At 40.7% G+C, this 18876-nt stretch overlaps 1 protein-coding gene across 2 annotated transcripts in view; it reads left to right on the top strand.

Annotated features, from left to right (window-relative positions):
* Window positions 1-18876, top strand: part of PDE8A (phosphodiesterase 8A) — a 159929-nt gene that overhangs the window by 78691 nt on the left and 62362 nt on the right. For both annotated transcript variants that reach the window (XM_011961059.1, XM_011961058.1), the window contains exons 2-5: window positions 6525-6581; window positions 8867-9057; window positions 17702-17758; window positions 18603-18657. In XM_011961059.1, coding sequence (XP_011816449.1) covers window positions 6555-6581; window positions 8867-9057; window positions 17702-17758; window positions 18603-18657 — 330 coding nt within the window. In that variant the 5' untranslated portion in view covers window positions 6525-6554. The remainder of the gene's footprint in view (window positions 1-6524; window positions 6582-8866; window positions 9058-17701; window positions 17759-18602; window positions 18658-18876) is intronic.

The following is an 18876-nucleotide window of genomic DNA, read 5'->3' as shown; positions in this document are numbered from 1 at the left end:
GTTCAAAATGCAGAAATCACCGGTCTTCTGTGTCCTTCGCGCTGGGAGTTGGAGACTGGAGCTGTTCGTATTCGGCCATCTTGCTCCGCCCCCCCCGTAATTTTCTTTTAGTGTCTTTTGTTGTTGTCGTTTGTTTTGTTTTTGAGATAGAGTCTCACTCTGTTACCTGGGCTGCAATGCAGTGGCATGATTGTTTTGTTTTAAGGGATTGGGTCTTGCTCTGTTGCCCAAGTTGGAATGTAGTGGCACAATCTTGTCTCACTGCAGCCTCGACTTCCTGGGCTCTAACGATCATCTTCCCTTAGCCTCCTGAGTAGCTAGGATTATAGGTGCATACTACCATGAGCAGCTTTTTCTTCTTTTTCTCTTTTTTGTAGAGTTAGGGTCTCATTATGTTGCCTAGGCTTGTCTTGACTCCTGGCCTCAAACAGTCCTCCCACCTTAGCCTCCCAAAGGACTGGGATTACAGGTGTGAGCCACCCTGACTTTGGTATCAAGGTAATACTGGCCTCATAGAATGAGTTAGGAAGTGTTTCTTTCTCTTCAGTTTTTTGGAAAAGTTTGAGAAGGATTGTTTTAGTTCTTTAAATGCTTGATAGAATTCACCTGTGGAGCCATTGGGTCCAGGGGTTTTCTTTGTTGGGGGATTTTTGAGTACTGATTCAGTCTGCTTACCAGTAATAGGTCTATTCGGGTTTTCTGTTTATGATTTGGTCTTGGTACTTTTTGCGCTTCTATCAATTTGTCCGTTTTATCCAGATTATCCAATTTGTTGGTGTATAATTGTTCATAGTATTCTCTTAGAATCCTTTTTATTGCTGTAGAATTAGTAGCAGTGTCCCTACTTTCATTTCTAATTTTGGTAATTTGAGTCATTTTTATTTTTTTCTCCATCTAGCTAAAGGTTTGTCAATTTTGTTGATCATTTCAAAAATCAGCATTTGGTTTCCTTGATTTTTCTGTATTACCTATTCTCTATTTTATTAATCTTTGCTCTAATCTTTATTATTTCCATCTGTTAGCTTTGTGTTTAATTTGCTCTTTTTCTAGTGCCCTAAATTATAAAGTTAGGTTGTTGATTTGAGATGTTATTTTCTAGTGTATTTATAGCTATTAATGTTCCCCTTAGCACCGTTTTTGCTGCTACATCCCATAAGTTTTGGCATGTTGTGCTTTTGTTTTCATTCATCTCCAAGTATTTTCTAATTTATCATGTGTATTCTTCTTTGATCTGTTGGTTAAGATTGTGTTGTTTAATTTCCACAATTTTGTAAATTTTCCAGTTTCACTTTTGTTACTGGTTTCTCACTTTATCCTGTTGAGGTCAGAGAAGGTACTTTGTGTTATATCTATCTTTTAAAATCTATTGAGGTTTGATTTGTGGCCTAACATATAGTCTGTCCTTGAGAATGTCCCATGTACACTTGAGAAAAATGTATTGTTGTTGGGTAGCACATTCTGTATATGTCTATTAGATCTCGTTGGTTTTATTGTGTTGCCTAAGTCTAGCCATTATGGAGAGGGGGGTGTTGAAGTCTTCAACTGTTATTTTAGAACTGTCTCTTCCTTCAGTTCTGTCAGTTTTTACTTTATATATTTTAATGGTCTGTCATTGGGTACATAATTGCCTATAATTGTTTTATCTTGTTACTCTATTGAATCTTTAGCATATAATGTCCTCCTTTGTCTCTTATAGCCTTTTTTTGGTTTATAGTCTATTTTGTCTAATGTTAATATAGCTACCCCTGCTCTTTTTTGATTACTATTAGAATATCTTTTTGTGTCCTTTCACTATCTGTTTTTGTCTTTGGATCTAAAGTGAATGTCTTACAGACCACATATAGATGGGTTCGTTCTGCCAATCTCTGTCTTTTGACTGGAGAGTTTAATCCATTTATATTTAAAGTAATTACTCAGCCTACACAACAAAGCAAGACCCTGTCTCTACAAAAATTTAAAAATTAACCAGGTGAGGTGGCATATACCTGTAGTCTCAGCTACTTGGGAGGCTGAGGTGGGAGAATCTCTTGAGCCCAGGAGTTCAAGGCTGCAGTGAGCTATGATCATGCCATTGCACTCCAGCCTGCATGATAGAGCAGTACCCTGTCCCTAAAAATAAATAATTACTGATAAAAGTGGACTTAACTTCTGTCATTTTGCTATTTGTTTTTCTATATGTCACATAGTTTTTTTTTTGTCTTCCATTTCTTTAATTACTGTCTTCTTTTGTGTTTAGTTGATTTTTTGTAGTGCAATATTTAAATTCCTTTCTCACTTCCCTTTGTATATATTCTATAGCTACTTTTTTGTGGTTAGCATGGGGATTGTAGTGAACATCTTAATGTTATATGAATATTTAATTTGAATGATACCAGCTTAACTTCAATAACATACAAAAATTCTTCTCCTATACTGCTTTATTCCCACCCTTTTCAGTTATTGATGTCACAAAATTAAAACTTTATGTAGTTGATCCTCCATATTGGTGGGTTCCACATCCATGGCATGGATTCAGCCAATTGAAGATTGAAAATATTTAGAAAAAAAAAATTAACAATAAAAATAAAAAATGTAAAAAGTAATACAGCATTAACTGTTTACATAGCATTACATTGTATTGGGTAGTATACATAAGTAGAGACAATTTAAAGCATAGAGGAGAATGGGAGTATGTTATATAAGGTAGTTGAGCATCCATAGATTTTCATGTATATGGGTGTTCCTGGAACCACTTGCCTACAGATAGCAAGGGACAACTGTACATTGTGTGCCCAAAAGCATACACTAATACTTTCAAATGTCTCTTATTTAGAAAATAAAATGCAAAATATAGAGTTACCAACCAAAGTTACAATCATTCCTTTTAAACCAATGATTTTCTTTCCCACCAAACTGTATTCATCTCTTAAATCATGTAGGAAACAAAAAAAGGAGTTATAAGCCATTTCTACAATAGTGATAGTTTTTAAAATTATCCATGGTTTCACTTTTTCTGAGATCTTTATTTCTTCAGACAGCTTTGAGTTACTGTCTAGTATCCTTTTATTTCACCCTGCAGGACTCCCTTGAACATTTCTTGCAGGGCTTATCTAGTGGTAATGAACTCCCTTAGTTTTTTTGATTTGTTTTATTTTGTTTTTGTTTTTGTTTTTCATTCTGGAGATGTCTTAATTCCTCCCTCACTTTTGAATGAAGTTTTGCCGAATATAGGATCTTTGATTGACAATTTTTTTTTCTTTTAGCACTTTAAATATAGCTGACCTCCAAAGCTTCTGATGAGAAATCTATTGATAATAATCTTATGGAGGATTTCTTGTGTGTGACCAGTTTCTTCTTTCTTGCTGCTTTCTTTTTCATTTGTTAATTTTTTTTTTGAGATGGCATCTTGCTCTGTTGCCCAGGCTGGAGTGCAGTGGTGCGATCTCGGCTCACTGCAACCTCCACCTCCCAGGTTCAAGCAGTTCTTCTGCCTCAGCCTCCTGAGTAGCTGGGATTACAGGCACCCACCACCACACCCAGCTAATTTTTTTTTTTTTTTTTGTATTTTTAGTAGAGATGAGGTTTCACCATGTTGGCCAGGCTGGTTTTGAACTCCTGGCCTCAGGCGATCCTTCCATCTTGGCCTACCGAAGTGCTGGGATTACCAGCGTGAGCCACCACGGCCAGTTCTTGCTGCTTTTAAGATTCTCTTACTATCTTTCAGCAGTTTTATTGTAGTGTGTCTTAGTATGTGTCTCTTTGAGTTCATGTTACTTATTGTTTGTCGAGCTCCTTGAATATTTATATTTATGTCTTACATCAAGTTTGGGATGTTTTCTTCATACATTTTCTCTTTCCCTTTCTCTCCAGCATCTGGGACTCCCATGATGCATATATTAGCTTGTTTCATGATGTCCTTCAGGCACTGTAAGCTCTGTTCACTTTTTTTTTTCCAAAACTTTTTTCTGTTTGCCAGACTTGATAATTTCAATTGTCCCCTCTGTAAGTGTGCTCATTTTTTCTTTTGCGTGCCCAAATTTGCCTTTGAATCTCTTCAGTGAAATTTTCATTCCAGTTATTGTACTTTTCAGCTCCAGAAATTATTTTTGGTTTTAGTTTTTTTCCATCTCTTTCCTTATATTTTCATATTGTTCATACATCATTTCCTTGACTTTCTCCACATCTTTCTTTAGTTCTTTTAGCATCTTTAAGTTGTTTTAAAGTCTTTGTCTAGTAGATCTGCCATTAGGTATCTTTCAGGGATGGTTGCTGTTGATTTAGTTTTTTTTCATTTGAATTGGCTGTACTTTGCCTGTTTATTTGTATGCTTTGTGAATTTGTGTTGAAAACTGGACATTTGAATTTAATAATACGGTAACTCTGGAAGTCATATTCTCCGTCTTCCCCAGGGTTTGCTGTTATTGTTTTGTTTTGTTTTGTTTTTAATTGTGGTAGGCCATCTCTGTGCCAAGGATCAGTCTAATGTGTAAACTTAAGGTCTTCTCAGGCATTTTCTAAGCCTTTCCCTAGGCTTGCATAATCTCTTTCTTATTTTCCCTGTATATGCCATTGCTTTTGAATGCCTTAGTCCCTAATGTCTGACTCTCAAAGGGGATAAAAGAAAAAATGAGAGGAAGGGCGTTAGCCCTTTAAATCTCCTAGAAGCCTCTTCAATTAGAGGGGGAATGGCTTGCAACAATGGGAGAAAGTGCAACAATAATGCACCCCTTCTTTGTCTGCACCTCTGTATTCAGTGATCAGAGCACAGATCCCTGATATTTGGAGGACAAGGTTGTTTTTGCCTTCCCTAGGTCCTGCAAGTTGTGTGCAGGTTGCTTCAGGAACACATGCACAGCTACCCACCATGGGCCTGGTTACCTGCTATGTGCTAAGAGCTAAAATTAACTGCGGTTTACCATCCAAACCTTCCCCTGGAAGTTGCAAGTCTTTAGTTGTTCCTAAAATAGCTATATCAGACATATGCTGCCAGTGCAATATTGTCTAGGTGGGAAGACAGATTCCTGGTGCTTCTTACTCTACTGTCTTCTCTGAATCCATCTTTTAAGACTCTCCTTGGACCTCTTGGACCATCTTCCCTCAGAAATTCTGGCTTTGGCATCCGGTTACACCAGTATGAGACTGGCCCATAGTTGCACAACTCAAGAGGATAGGTGATACCATGCACTGTCTGTACTCCTGACTCTTTCACCTAACTGAAGAATCTTCCTCCTCAGTCTTTGGTCTAGAATATTAGGGACCGTCATTCTTTTTATGCCTTCTGAGAGATAAAATTATTAGAAAGTAATTCAGAAACTGAGCCAGTGGCCCATAATTAGTAGACATCAGCTTCTCATGGTTAAAAATATATGTCGATTTTTCTCCCGTCACTAAGCAAACTTCATATGATGTGCTTACTAGAATAGATCACTGCTTGAGGGGAGAGATTGGAGGAGGGCAGTCAGTTGGGAAACATTTTGTAGGAAGTCCTATGGATCTTGTTCTTCTGTTGCTGTGATGAATTCATACCATCACATAGAGGTCTAGATTGGGATCTCATCAACACCTACAGAGTTTCTGGGCAAATTACAAAATGTGTCTCTTTCCCTGGGTAGCAGCCCAGTGCCAGAATTCATCACCTGGAACTGGATTTCAGCCCCACCTTCTCCCTTCCTTGGGCCCCTTTGTGTTGTACACAGACTATTCAAATCGTCTAGTGTTCCTGAGTTTACAGCACGTATGGAGCTAAACAAACCTGGGTGGAATCCCAGCACTGCCACTTGCTGTGTGGCCTTAATGCAGGCTAATTAGAACTTCAGTTTTCCAGCTATAAACTCTCACCACATTACTATCGGATTCAGTGAAATAACATATGTTCAGCCCTTAGCACAATAACCAGAACACACTGAATCTTCCATTGGTGCTGTGATTGTTATTACTCATTGGGGTTTGGTTACGATATTATATTTATCTTTGATTTAGCATTATATTCTCAAATGGGTAAGTACTTATCAGTAAATGCTATTATGCTCCTCTGTAAAATGGAAAGTGTCAACCATTTCTCAATGACATTCCGCGGTTCTGCCTGCTGGACTGCATTACTCGTGTGCCATTTGGATATAAGATTTCATCGCCCATCAGGAAAAAAATGGAAATAGGCACAGAGGGAATCAGCGTTTATTTAGTATCTGTTATTGGGGGGCTTTCTGTATTGTCATCTCATTTGGCCTTTGTAACAGATGAGAAATTGAGGCTGAGGAAGATTAATTCACTTAAAGTCACATGTAGCTAGTAAAAGGCAAAGCCAGAATCACATTCATTTTATTTATTCATTTTATTTCTCCTTTCCTGCTCCCCACTTCTCCTGGGGGCCATAAGGAGATCCTTAGGATTCCTCATAATCATTTCATTTGTCTACTATTTACTTTATTTGTCTCTAGAATAGAAATTTTGCTTTCATTTCTGGCACTGATTAGAGAGAGAAAAAGTTAAGCTTCTCTCTGTTGTCTTTTTTTTCTTTCAATTTTAAGCAGATCTCTTTCTTATAGGTAGCAGTAGCTGATGTGCAATTTGGCCCCATGAGATTTCATCAAGATCAACTTCAGGTAATAATGAACTGTGCTGTATTTTTCACATGCTGATTTTCTTTAAAAAGGTTGGAGGTGGAGCTAAATTTACACATTTAAAATAGTCTTTCATTTAGATAATAGTGTTTGGATCGGTGTTAAATTCCCTGAACTCTGTAACAGTATTATAGTTATATAAGAGAATATCCTCTTCTTAGCAATACACATTGCGGTGTTTAGAGATGAAGTGTTTGTAGCCTGCTTTCATTGGTTCAGCAATAGCCCAGGCAGGGTGGCTCATGCCTGTAATCCCAGCACTTTGAGAGGCTGAGGCAGTAGGATCTCTTGAGCTTGAGGAGTCCTTGAGGAGTTTGGAACCAGCCTGGGCAACATAGGGAGACCCAGTTTCTGCAACAATAGCAACAACAAATTAGATGGGCGTGGAGGTGTGTGCGCCTGTGGTCCCACCTACTTGGAAGGCTGAGGTTTTGAGAATCACCTGAGCCCAGGAGGTCAAGGCTGCAGTGAGTCATGATCGCACCATTACACTCCGGCCTGGGCAACAGAATGAGACCCTGTCTCAAACAAAAGGAAAAAATTGGTTCAGCAATAAATAAAAAATGTGTATAATTGCATGTATGTACATGTACGTGTTGAGAGAGAGAAAGCATAGCAAAGGTGGCAAAATGTTGATGAATGTAGAGAAAGGGCATCTTTAGTGTTCATTTTCATTCACGTTTCTGTAGATTTGAAATTTTCCAATATAAAAAGTAAAAAGATTGTCTTTTCAATGTTGCTGAATCAGCTGTATCAGAGAGAAGATACCTGTAATATATGTAACTCAAAATATGAGACAGAAAGCAACCAATTGAAATTTAGTCAACTTATCCAGACTCCCCGCACATAAACACATGTTTCATTCACTATTACATTTAAAAATATGTGGAAAGTGCTGACAGAAATGTGTGCTCTTAGTTCTCTGCATGTATGGTCTTTGTGTAGTTGAGTAAACTTGGAAGAAATAAACTTAAGGAGGGTTTCTGACAGCTTTGCAGTCTGTTTCACAGGCTGCCCATCTCCTCCTTACCACTGTTGCCCCATTGTCAGTCTGCTTCTGAAGGGATGGCGCACCGGTGCTCCTGAACCAGATTGGGAGTGAGAATAGCAGGCAGAGAGAGAGGGAAGGAGGCTGGCTGGATAAGGAAGAACCTATGGATACAGGCCTCGCTTGCTCCAGACCAGGACTGACGTGATCAGGGGCAGCCAGCCACTGTCCTGGGCAGAGGCACAGATGCTACCTCTTGTACCTGTGACAGTGTCACTAGGCTTTGAAGTGTCACATTTTGGTTTACTTTAAATCTTTCTTCTTTTAATCAAAGTGATTTTTTTTTTTAACTTGGAGGAATTACATAAAATCTTGTCAAACATTTCAATACATTATTTATAGGATTAAGTAGTCCAGTAATTTCACCAAGATATTAGCATTCACCATCTGAGGACTTACCCAGTTAACTTTCTTTTAGCTAAAATAAATATTAATGTGTTTTAATTCATTTAGTTTCAAGATAAAATGCTTAACTAAACCTTTGTTGAGTTCTGTCAGTCGGTTTCTTAGCAAAAAAGTAGACATATGGCCAGGTGCAGTGACACACACCTGTAATCCCAGCACTTTGGGAGGCCACAGCGGGTGCATCACTTGAGCCTAGGAGTTTTAGAGTAGCCTGGGTAGCATCGAGAGACCCCATCTCTACTAAAAATACAAAAATTAGCCAGGCATGGTGGTGTACACCTGTAATCTCCCAGCCATGGGGGGCGCTGAGGTACAAGAACACTGGAACCCTGGAGATGGAGGTTGCAGTGAGGTGACATCACACTACTGTAGTCCAGCCTGTGCAACAGAGGAAGACCCTGTCGCTCACCCACCATCCCCCCAAAACACACACACACACACACAGAAATGACAATTCTGACCAGGCACGGTGGCTCACACCTGTAATCCCAGCATTTTGGGAGGCCAAGGTGGGAGGATCACTTGAGGCCAGGAGTTCGAGACCAGCCTGGCCAACATGGCAAAACCCCATCTCTATTAAAAATACAAAAATTCGCCGGGCATAGTGGCGTGTGCCTGTGGCCCAACTACTTGGCAGGGCTGAGGCAGGAGAATCACTTGCACCTGGGAGGCAGAGGTTGCAGTGAGCTGAGATCATGCCATTGCACTCCAGCTTGGGCAACAGAGTAAGACTCGTCTCAAGAAAAAAAAAAGTGTAAGAAATGACAATTCTAACATCTTTTTTAAAAAAAGTGTTTGTGCTCTTTTGATTCAGGTACTTTTAGTGTTTACCAAAGAAGATAACCAATGTAATGGATTCTGCAGGGCATGTGAAAAAGCAGGGTTTAAGTGTACAGTTACCAAGGAGGCTCAGGCTGTCCTTGCCTGTTTCCTGGACAAACATCATGACATTATCATCATAGACCACAGAAATCCTCGACAACTGGATGCAGAGGCACTGTGCAGGTAAGCCCAAGACTCTGGCCTAAATAGTCCCATTGGCCTTTGTGACAATACATGCAGCCTAGAAATAGATTAAGTTAGACTCACTTTAAGTTGCTTTCCATGCATGTAAAATAAACAGAATATTAGAACCTCACTATTTGTAGGACTGATGTATGTCTCTTTTGTTTTGTCTTGCTTCACTTTACTTGAAACAGTAAGAAAATATGGATAAGAAGAATTATTAAGGGTCAAAGTGAAACCCAAAATGTAATTAACCACAAATATCACTTGCATATTAGTGCAGTAAGAATTATAATTTTTCAGATTGTTTTCAAAGTTGTAAAAATTTTGAAAATTGTCTTTTAATGTTTGATGAATGGGTTTTATTTATAACACTTGCACATTGTCAATACTGTGAGAGAATTCTGTGTAGTGACCTAAACCTGAAAAATGCCTTTTAAAGAAAGTTATTTGCTGCTGATGGAAGCAAGGCAAATGTAAAATTTTATGACATATTAACTTGAAGGACATTTAAAATCTTGACTTTTAAGAGAGAGAAAAGATATAAGCTAAGTAGATTAAAAACCTGTGGGTTAAAAACCAAGGTGACAAGCAAATGACATCATATTAAAAGATTATTTGTGGGGTATGTGGTGACGTCAACGTGGGTTTGTTTCCTTGGTGGTGAGAACTCCACACTCCTGGTAGTCAGACTAGGTAGCATTTACCCTTCCACGACTTGCCTCCAGTAGTTTCTCCTGTGGCCTTGATCCTAGTACCTGAAATGTGCCTATGTTCCTCATCTGTTTCGATCTGGTTGACTTCACAATAAGCCATTATCATTGTAGCCCAGATTTATTTTATTTTATTTTATTTTTCTCAAGACGGAGTCTCACTCTGTCACCCAGGCTGCAGTGCAGTGACTCAATCTCAGCTCACTGCAACCTTTGCCTCCAGGGTTCAAGGGATTCTCCTGCCTCAGCCTTCCAAGTAGCTGGAATTACAGGCGCACACCACCATGCCCAGCTAATTTTGTATTTTTGGTAGAGACGGGGTTTCACCATATTGGCCAGGCTGGTCTTGAACTCCTGACCCCAAGTGATCCATCTGCCTCAGCCTCCCAGAGTGCTGGGGTTACAGGTGTGACCCACCGCACCGTGCCCGCCCTACCCCAGATTTCTTGACATGTCATCTGGCCAGTCACCTAGCATGTTCATGGGGGATTGCAGCCCAAGAGAAATAGAGAGAGCTCTGGCTAGGAAAGAGGGAGGTCCAGGACCTTGTTTGGCTCTTCCTGGACAGCTGCTTGTCTGTGGTAACTGCACCTTCTCTGGTGATGTTTTAGCTCAGCTGTAAATTTGGAACACTTGGTTTCCAGTATCCCCTTTATCCCTAACATTGAATAGGTACCACACAGAGGAAGGGAAGATGATATGTAAATTACATGATACTTGGTAGTCATGGTGGAATGTTGCAAGGCAGTAGAGGTGTCTAAGGTGGGCCAAATGGCTGCCGAGATAGAAGAGGGAGGACAGCGTGAGGGGCTGGAGAAAGCTTGGTCTCTTTCCCAGTCTTGTCCAGGCCCAAGCCTAGCCACAGGTATGTGCTGGACAATGGAAGTTCATACTTTTAAAGGTGACTACTAGAGCATCTTGTATTGTAAAAGAAAAATTAAATTGTATTGGTTATGTTCCACTGTTAAAAATTGTAGTAAAAGAAACATAACATTATATTCCACTTTTTAAGGGAAGAAAATGTACTATTGCTATATGTTTTAGGAATATTCTAAAAAAATAGGATTAATTCATTCAGCAGATTTTTATTGAGCTATGTACAAGAGAATGTTTTAGACTGAAAGTTATAAAATGAAGTTCTCGTCTTTTATAAAAGCTCATAGACTAGAGGAGCTGAAATATTTCAGTGAAAAAAAGTAATGTTACGTCTCAGTTAAAAACTCACACAAATACCAAGTTTCATAAGCACTGTAGTTAATCAGAGTTCTTTCATCATGTAAATAACAGTTTTATATAGTTTTTAAGTAAAGAATGGGAACTGGATTGCTTTAATATATGGTTTTAGAGAAGCACAGAATGTCAGCTGTGCCTCTCCTCTGTGAAGTGCCTAGCACCCTCCAGCCAGCCTCTCCTCAGGACCTGGGGCTCACTAAGTGAAAGCCCTGAGATTTAGAAGCTCTGCTTTTATTGAACCCAACTTTGTCCACAGTTGGCCCACAGGATAGCTTGAACAGATCTATTATTCCTCTTCCCCACAATGGATTTCCAACATGAGAGGACAGGAATTGTGTCCCCTGCAGACATCTTTTCTTTTCTGAACTGAGCACACCCTTACTGCTATCAGTGGCTCCTAACAGGTCCTGGTTTCATATTCCCACCACATCAAGGGTGCTTCCCCTGGGTACCCTTTTCTGATTGATAGCCCTTGTAAGCATGGCTTCAGAACCAAAAAGCTCACACTAGGTTTGGGGGAACCAGTGACGAGTAAGCAGAACAGTCCCCTCCACTGTGCTAGCCAGAGAGCGCAGGCCTTTACAAATGTAATCCCCAATCACATTTATTTCCTGATGGCCACATCACAGCCTTGGCCAAGAATCTCAAGTCTTTCTCACAAGCTGTTTTCTACCACATCATCTCCATCTTGTTGGCTGAGGATTTGGGGTAGCGGTGGGTTCTTGTACTAATTGTGGTGAATTTTCTAGAGGCAAGAGCAGACCCTGATTTATTTTCCTAATCAGTTTTGTCTTCATTCTGGCCCTTACCTGGCTTATCTCCCTTAAGATCATCCCTTTAAGGATGCGTGCCCACTTTGGACTGTTCAAGAAATCTTTCCAGGCTCCCCGCCCCTAAACCAGCTTGCCTTGTCTCTGAGCTGACTTACGTGGCTCGTGAGACCTTAGCCCTGCAGAATTGTGTCCTTCCCTTAATCTTCCCTTTTGGGATACCTAATCAACACTGCCTATGAAGAGCTTTTCATCGGTTGTTGACCTGTCTAAATGACTAGCATTCACCTGTATCTCTCTGTTGGGGGCGTTTGGAACTTCTTACACTCCTTATGAGATGCCTTGCTAACAGCAAATATTCTATGTCTATTATATTTCCAAATCTACCAGTTTAGGAACCCTACTTTGCAAGTCTCCTCAGGTCTGGGCACTGCATTTGGTACTAGAGCTACATAGATGAGTGAGATGTGCTTCTTGTCTCTGAGGAGCTAATACTTTAGTTAGTAGGGAAAGTGAGTGATTTCGGTATAGGCTTGTAAGTGCCCACAGAAGAGGTTTACGCAGTGTTGTGGGTGCCTGTGTCAAAGAGGGCTGTGCCAGAGGATACTTGAGTTGCATCTTAAAGGATGAGCAGGAGTTTTAAAAGGAAGAAAGGTGGAGAAAATGTTCCAGGTAGAGGGAGCAGCATGTATAGAAACAGGCAAGACATCCGGGCATCTCTGCTCAGTGCTGGATGGCTGCTGGTCAGGCAGATATGGAGTGGGTGTCAGGGGAGGCTGGAACCACAGACGTGAACCAGATGATGAAGGCCTTGTGTGCTGAGCCAAAGGCTGTGGACTCCACCCCATAGGTGATTGAGACGTTGATATATTCTGCGCAGGAGAGTGTCAAGCAGGATAGAAAATCACTTGACTACCAAGTGGAGAATGGAGTAGAAAACTGGAGGAGGTGAGGCAAGTCAATCAGTTGTGAGGCTGCGAGAGGCCCATCCAGTAGTTCCCAACAGAGTATGGCTTCATATTCCCACTGTGGTACTTGATATCAATGTCTCCTCCCAACTTCCTATCAAAAAACCCATGAAGAGGGAAAAAGAGACAAAAATTGACCGTAGCAATAATAAATAAAAACACACAAAGATAAGATGATAGGTCAGAAGCTGAGAGAACAGAAAAGGATAGGGATCTCCACTGTATCTGTCGTATTGTGGAGACTAATAAAGAAGCCTGTTTCTGAACTGTGCCTTGCACACTTCAGTCTTTGAAGCTAAAATACCAGTGGCCATAAAGGAAGGCAGTGGAAACGGGCTTTGCTTTACTCCCACTGTGTTCTGCCAAGCCTGGGATGCTGGAGGTTGCTCTGACCAAAGAAACAGATGGCTGAGCCCCAGCAGAGCAGCAAGGCTGTATGAGCTGGGCAGAGGCCTGCACTCTAGCCCCTGCCATCCCTGCTGCCCCCTGATTCTTTACTTTCTGCATCTACTCAGAAACCCAAAGGAAGGAAGAGAGGGATATGGACAGATACATGGTTTTTCTACTGTGTTTTAAGAAGGGACAGAGGCATGAGGAACCTGAGGATAGTTCTCCACATACTGTAGTTTCAAATAGCAAATTGCATCAGTTCTCAGTTTTAGTTTGAGAATCAGAGAGCACAGACCAGGAGCCCGCTCTGCAGCAGACCTGTGCATGCCTGCTGGCAGTACTCTCCAAACTTGAACTGTGCTTGTTGATGTGGTCTATAGCCCAGACCTAAGAGAAGGACAGCTACTGACATCAAGGGTGTTCAGTGAAGAGGTGCTAAGGAAACTCTTGTGACCCTCTTTGTTAGCAGACTCTCAGCCTGCACAGATACGAACTGTATTCAGGGGTGTGTAAACAGGATGCAAAGGGGGGCCTGTGAAAAGTGCCACCACATAATGAAGGGGGAAAAACAGCCCTGAAGACTAAGACAATTATTTTTTATAAGACACTGTAGAACCTTTTGAAGACATATGCTTCGTGGACTCAGAAGACGTGCAACGGTATTTCTTTGTGCAACAGGAGTAGGTCTCTGTAATAAAAGGGAAGATCTCATAAAGGTAAATAGAGAAAATAAAAAAAAGTACTGCTTGAAAACCCAAAACACATTAACAGAATTAAAATCTATGTTGAATGAAGAAGCAAGATTGAACCCAGAGCACCAGATGCTTTTATACAATTTCTTGATTCACCTTGGTGTGCAGATCCATACCGTTATCAATCCCATTCTTTTTCATCTGAAACTCATACCATATGGCAGAGAAAAATAGCAAAGCACAAGTAATGGAGTTGTCCTTTTGTAAAACTTAACTCATTAAAAGGCTGGGATATGTTCTTATAGTGAGCCTCCATTATGTGGCCTTTTTTCCAGTGTTGTGCTGAGTCTATTATCAGAATTATTTGTAGTTGCCTAGAGTAGCTTGAGTCTAGTAGTTGCCCCCAGTATCCATTTCTATTCTTTTCCTAATAACAGAATCTCTGATGTGTAGCTGGGCATATGGCTACCTAGAAAATAGATTGTGTTCCCTAGTTTTTCTTACAGCTGGCCAATGTACCCATCATGTGTATCTTCTGGAAAGTATCCTTAGGGAAGGAGCATTCCGTTTTTCCTGCTGTCTGGAATGTGGACATTATGGCTAGTGTTCAGTATCTGTCTTGGACCACGAGGAAGAAACCTCATGTACAGACAGTAGTAGAGAAACACTGGTAGGAGCTAGGTTCCTGATCCTGCAGAGTCCATGGCAGCCCTGAACTGTCTCCCTCTGCACATTTTTGATGTATGAGACAGATACTGTTTAAACCACTCTTCTCTGATGTTTTCTATCTTGTGTGGCCAAAATGAATCCTAATGGTAAACCAAGTAGCATGGTTTTAAGACTTTCCCAGTGAGGCCAAGCATGATGGCTCACACCTCTAATCCCAGCACTTTCGGAGGCCAAGGCAGGCAGATTGCTTGAGCCCAGGAGTTTGAGACCAGCTTGAGCCACATGGTGAAACCCTATCTTTACAAAACATCAAAAAATTAACCAGGCATGGTGGCACATGCCTGTGGTCCCAGCGATTTGAGAGGCCGAGGTGAGAGGATCGCTTGAGCCCAGGAGGTCGAGGCTGCAGTGAGCCATGATTATGCCACTATAGAGCAAGCCTGGCAGACAGAGCAAGACCTTGTCTCATAAAAAAAGTGGGGTGGGTGGGGACTTCCCAGAGTACTTACACTGCTTTCAGAATCTCATGCTATAGGATCACACTCTATCTTTTTCGTGACCTTCTTGAATTCTGACTTCCTAAGCATCCAGGTATACATTTCAATAATGCCAAGTAATTTCTTTCCTAGTTTTCATGAATTCCAAGGCAAGGATGTTAATTTTCAATCCAGGTTCCTGACATTTCTGTTTTCTAGCCCGTTCTTCCTTCATATGCACCAGAAAAGTTCCCAGTATGTCTCTACGTTTTTATACAGTTTTAGAGCTGTTTTTAAGGGCTTATCTCCAGGTAAACAAGGTCCTCCCTTCCACTTTATCCTTAACCTAGTGCTTTTCATTCTTGTGTCTCCAGGTATGAGTAAGTCATTCAAAGCTCCTTACTGAGATCACCTACATGCTTGCCTACTTGCCATTATATCACTCCCATCTTGATTTTTCTTCTAAAAAGCTGAAAGCTGGTTTGAAATGGCTACATACTTAAATTTCCCCTTTCTCCTTCCAAATCTCCGTGATATGGAAATGTAAACACAGAACAGACACAGTGTCACTAGAAGTGATGAAAATACCATTTGTGAGTCTCTTATTCCCTGTTTGAGATCAGTGCTAGGATGAATATTAGTCATCAGGTATGACGAGTGCACTAGCTGTGTCTGTGAGTGTCTGTTGTGCCAGTGACCCCTCCAGGCCCAAGCAGCCTTTCCCATAGCTCTTCCCCAGGAAGCTGAGCCTGCCTGCTCTCCCCATTCAGGGGGACCAGGGTTGAACTGGAGATTGACACCTGGCCAGTAAGCCCTGAAGTGGCGTGTCTACAAGGGATCTTCCAGCAGAGCCATGCAGCACCCTTTGGCTTGCTCCCTCTGGAGAGGATATGTAGGTGGACACTAGAGGAGTACAGAGTGAACACGGAAAAGCAGAGATGTTGAGGGGGTGGGGAAGAGGTGAGCATGAGAGATACTGGCTGGTCCCTAGAGCTGCTTTTCCATTCCCGAGCAACTTCCCTACCCCTGGCCTATTCTGCATCTGTTGTTAGATTCAACCTTTCTCAACCTGAATTCCGTAAGAAAATGAAGCCTGAATGCCCACAGGCAAGAATGGGCAAAGGCGAACACAGTCATGCCCATTCGTTTGTGTATTATGTGTGGCTGCCTTTGTGCTACAATGGTAGAGTTGAGTAGTTGTGACAGAGTCCATATGGCCTGCAAAGCCTAAAATATTTACTCCCTGACCCTTTACAGGAAAAGTTTGCTAAGACTGGGGCATCTGGCTGAGTGTGCTGGCTGACACCTGTAATCGCAGCACTTTGGGAGGTCAAGGCAGGAGGACTGCTTGAATGCAGGAGTTCGAGACCAGTCTGGGCAATGTAGTGAGACCTCGTCTCTACAAGAAATAAAAAAATTAGCCAGTGGCATGTGCCAGAGGTCCCAGCTACTCATAGCTGGAGCCCAGGAGATCAAGACTGCAGTGAGCTGTGATTGCACCACTGTACTCCAACCTGGTGACAAATGAGAACCTGTCTCAAAAAAAGACGGGGGCATCCATCATGCATGATGAATCTCTTACGCATCTGGAATGGTTATGTTATGTACCATCTTTGGGAGAATTGAGAACTAGTCGCTCAAATTATTTTCTGGATTCTGTGATTCAGAAGTGGTTCTAATCCTTGAACTAACAGCTTGAACAAATGCGGTCAGTCTTGACTGATTTTTGTGCCATCCTAGACACATTCTCCAGGAGGCCAGCTCACCTTTGACTTGACTAGTGCAGTCTGGTTATGTTCCTCTACATTCTCCTCCTTTTAGAGTCCCTCTCCAACATGAGTCTTCTTCCTCTGGGTCTGGGGTGAGTTCCTTCCTTCTCCAGTGGAGCTGTTCTTCTCTAGAGTCCTGCTTTCTTCTCCCAGTGTAGGATGAGTTCAAAGCTGTTGCATATTCTCCAGTGGAGCACTTCTTTTCTTTCTCCTATTCTGTGTCACATTTATTTCTGCTCTGATATTTTGGCTGTATTTTCATTCCCCGTGGTCTCTAAAGCTGCTTCTGCAGAAGGGTTGAATTCACTCTGTATGGGAAGTCTCGTACTCTTTGGGTAACTTTAGTGGAACAGTCTCTTGTACTTTTCTAGACCAGTCCTCTGTTCTTAACCCTCTCATGAGGTGTTGATGCTCTTCTTTCTGACCGACTACAATATCTTGCATTTCCTAGTTTTGGATTATTTTTGGTTATTAATTTAGCCTCCATTTTACCTAGGAACTCTTCATCCTTTGTGCTCCTTAGAATGCAGTGGAGCTAGCCCTTGGGCTCCTTTATCCCCATTGTAAACATAGCCATCACCTGTGGTAATAGACATAAACTTGCATTTTCCTTTGGAAGAAGAGACCAACGGCCTCTTTCCTGTAAGCACAAAGTAGGGAAAATACTCTGCCTGACATAGTGCAGGTTAATAAAGATCAGAACAAGTGAATGCATATCATCTTAGTTAACTGTTAATTCATACTCCATAATTGTTACAGTTAACACAGTCCACTGAATGGGAATTTGCCCCCAAAAGAGAGAAAGATCAAGTAGTCAAGAAGGTGAGTGAATTCAGAGAGTGAGGGGATCATTTACTCTCCCTTCTTACCCCTCTTCCAACTTTAATTGTTGTAATTGTTTAAGTATATTTGGTTTTTAAGGATTATTTTTATATTTATTTTAAAGTTTTGTGTTTTTTTTAAGGTCTATCAGATCATCAAAACTCTCAGAAAACACAGTTATTGTTGGTGTAGTACGCAGGTAAACTTTCATTTTTTTAATGTTGAAATCGAGGTGTTAGTGTAATACTTATTCTTAACAGATGGCCAAATAACAGCTTGCGTGCTGTGTCAGGCATGTCCCTTTGTAGTATGGCCTTTTCTTCTTTATTCTTTCTTACTTTATTTTGCTTCTTTGGTTAACTTCCTGGAAGGACTTTCTGCTCTCATGCTAGATTTTTGTGATTTTTAAACTGCCTTTCACTTTAGAAACAGGCAAACTGTGAGAGAATTCCATTCCTAAAAGTATGAATGTTTTCTAGGGGTATCTTCCTAGGGCCTTCTAACTCCAGATATCTCTGAGGATTTGAATTACACATAAATGGGGGATTCTTAGGTTTTGTTTTTAAATTGGAGGTAAGGAAAGAAGAGAAATATATTAGGAGAAGGGCAAGTATTCAAATTAATGTTATTTAGCTTATATGTTTCTATACATAGAAGAAACGTTTCTGTGTCCTTTAAACTTTTTTCCTGAGCTATAGGGAAAAAAGGAATTAAAAAAAAAAAAACCTGGAAGTAGAAGAAAATAGGAGTAAATTTAACTTCGTTTAAATTAAAAATTTTATATATTAAAAAGATATTTGAACACTCGTGTATTCCTGCTATTAATGTAGTTTCTGCATTTCAAGTATTATAATATGTAATTCCAAAAAGCCAAATGTGAAACTGAAACAGCAGTTTTCAACTTTATCCTTTAAATTTGTATATTAATCTGACTCATCTAAAAGTACTCATTACATAACGAAGTATTTAAATTAGTAGAGTAAAAGAGGTGAGATATAATTGATAAAAACTATGTCTATGTTCTTTACTGTGTTATTTTGAAGGGTGGATAGAGAAGAGTTGTCCGTAATGCCTTTCATTGCTGCTGGATTTACAAGGGTATGTACTCACTTATTTGTTATACAAGTATAATTCAATTTGAGAAATTATTTTATCTCAGTTCAGTACCCAGCAAAAGCTTTGAATTAATTTGAAGAAAAAGAAATTATTGTCTGGCCGGGCGTGGTGGCTCATACCTGTAATCCCAGCACTTTGGGAGGTCGAGGTAGGAGGATCCCTTGGGCCCAGGCATTTGAGACCAGCCTGGGCAACATAAGG

Source organism: Colobus angolensis, unplaced genomic scaffold (assembly GCF_000951035.1).
Source record: "Colobus angolensis palliatus isolate OR3802 unplaced genomic scaffold, Cang.pa_1.0 Scaffold534, whole genome shotgun sequence".
Lineage (NCBI taxonomy): Eukaryota > Metazoa > Chordata > Mammalia > Primates > Cercopithecidae > Colobus > Colobus angolensis.
This window is presented reverse-complemented; position numbering and strand designations above follow the sequence as displayed.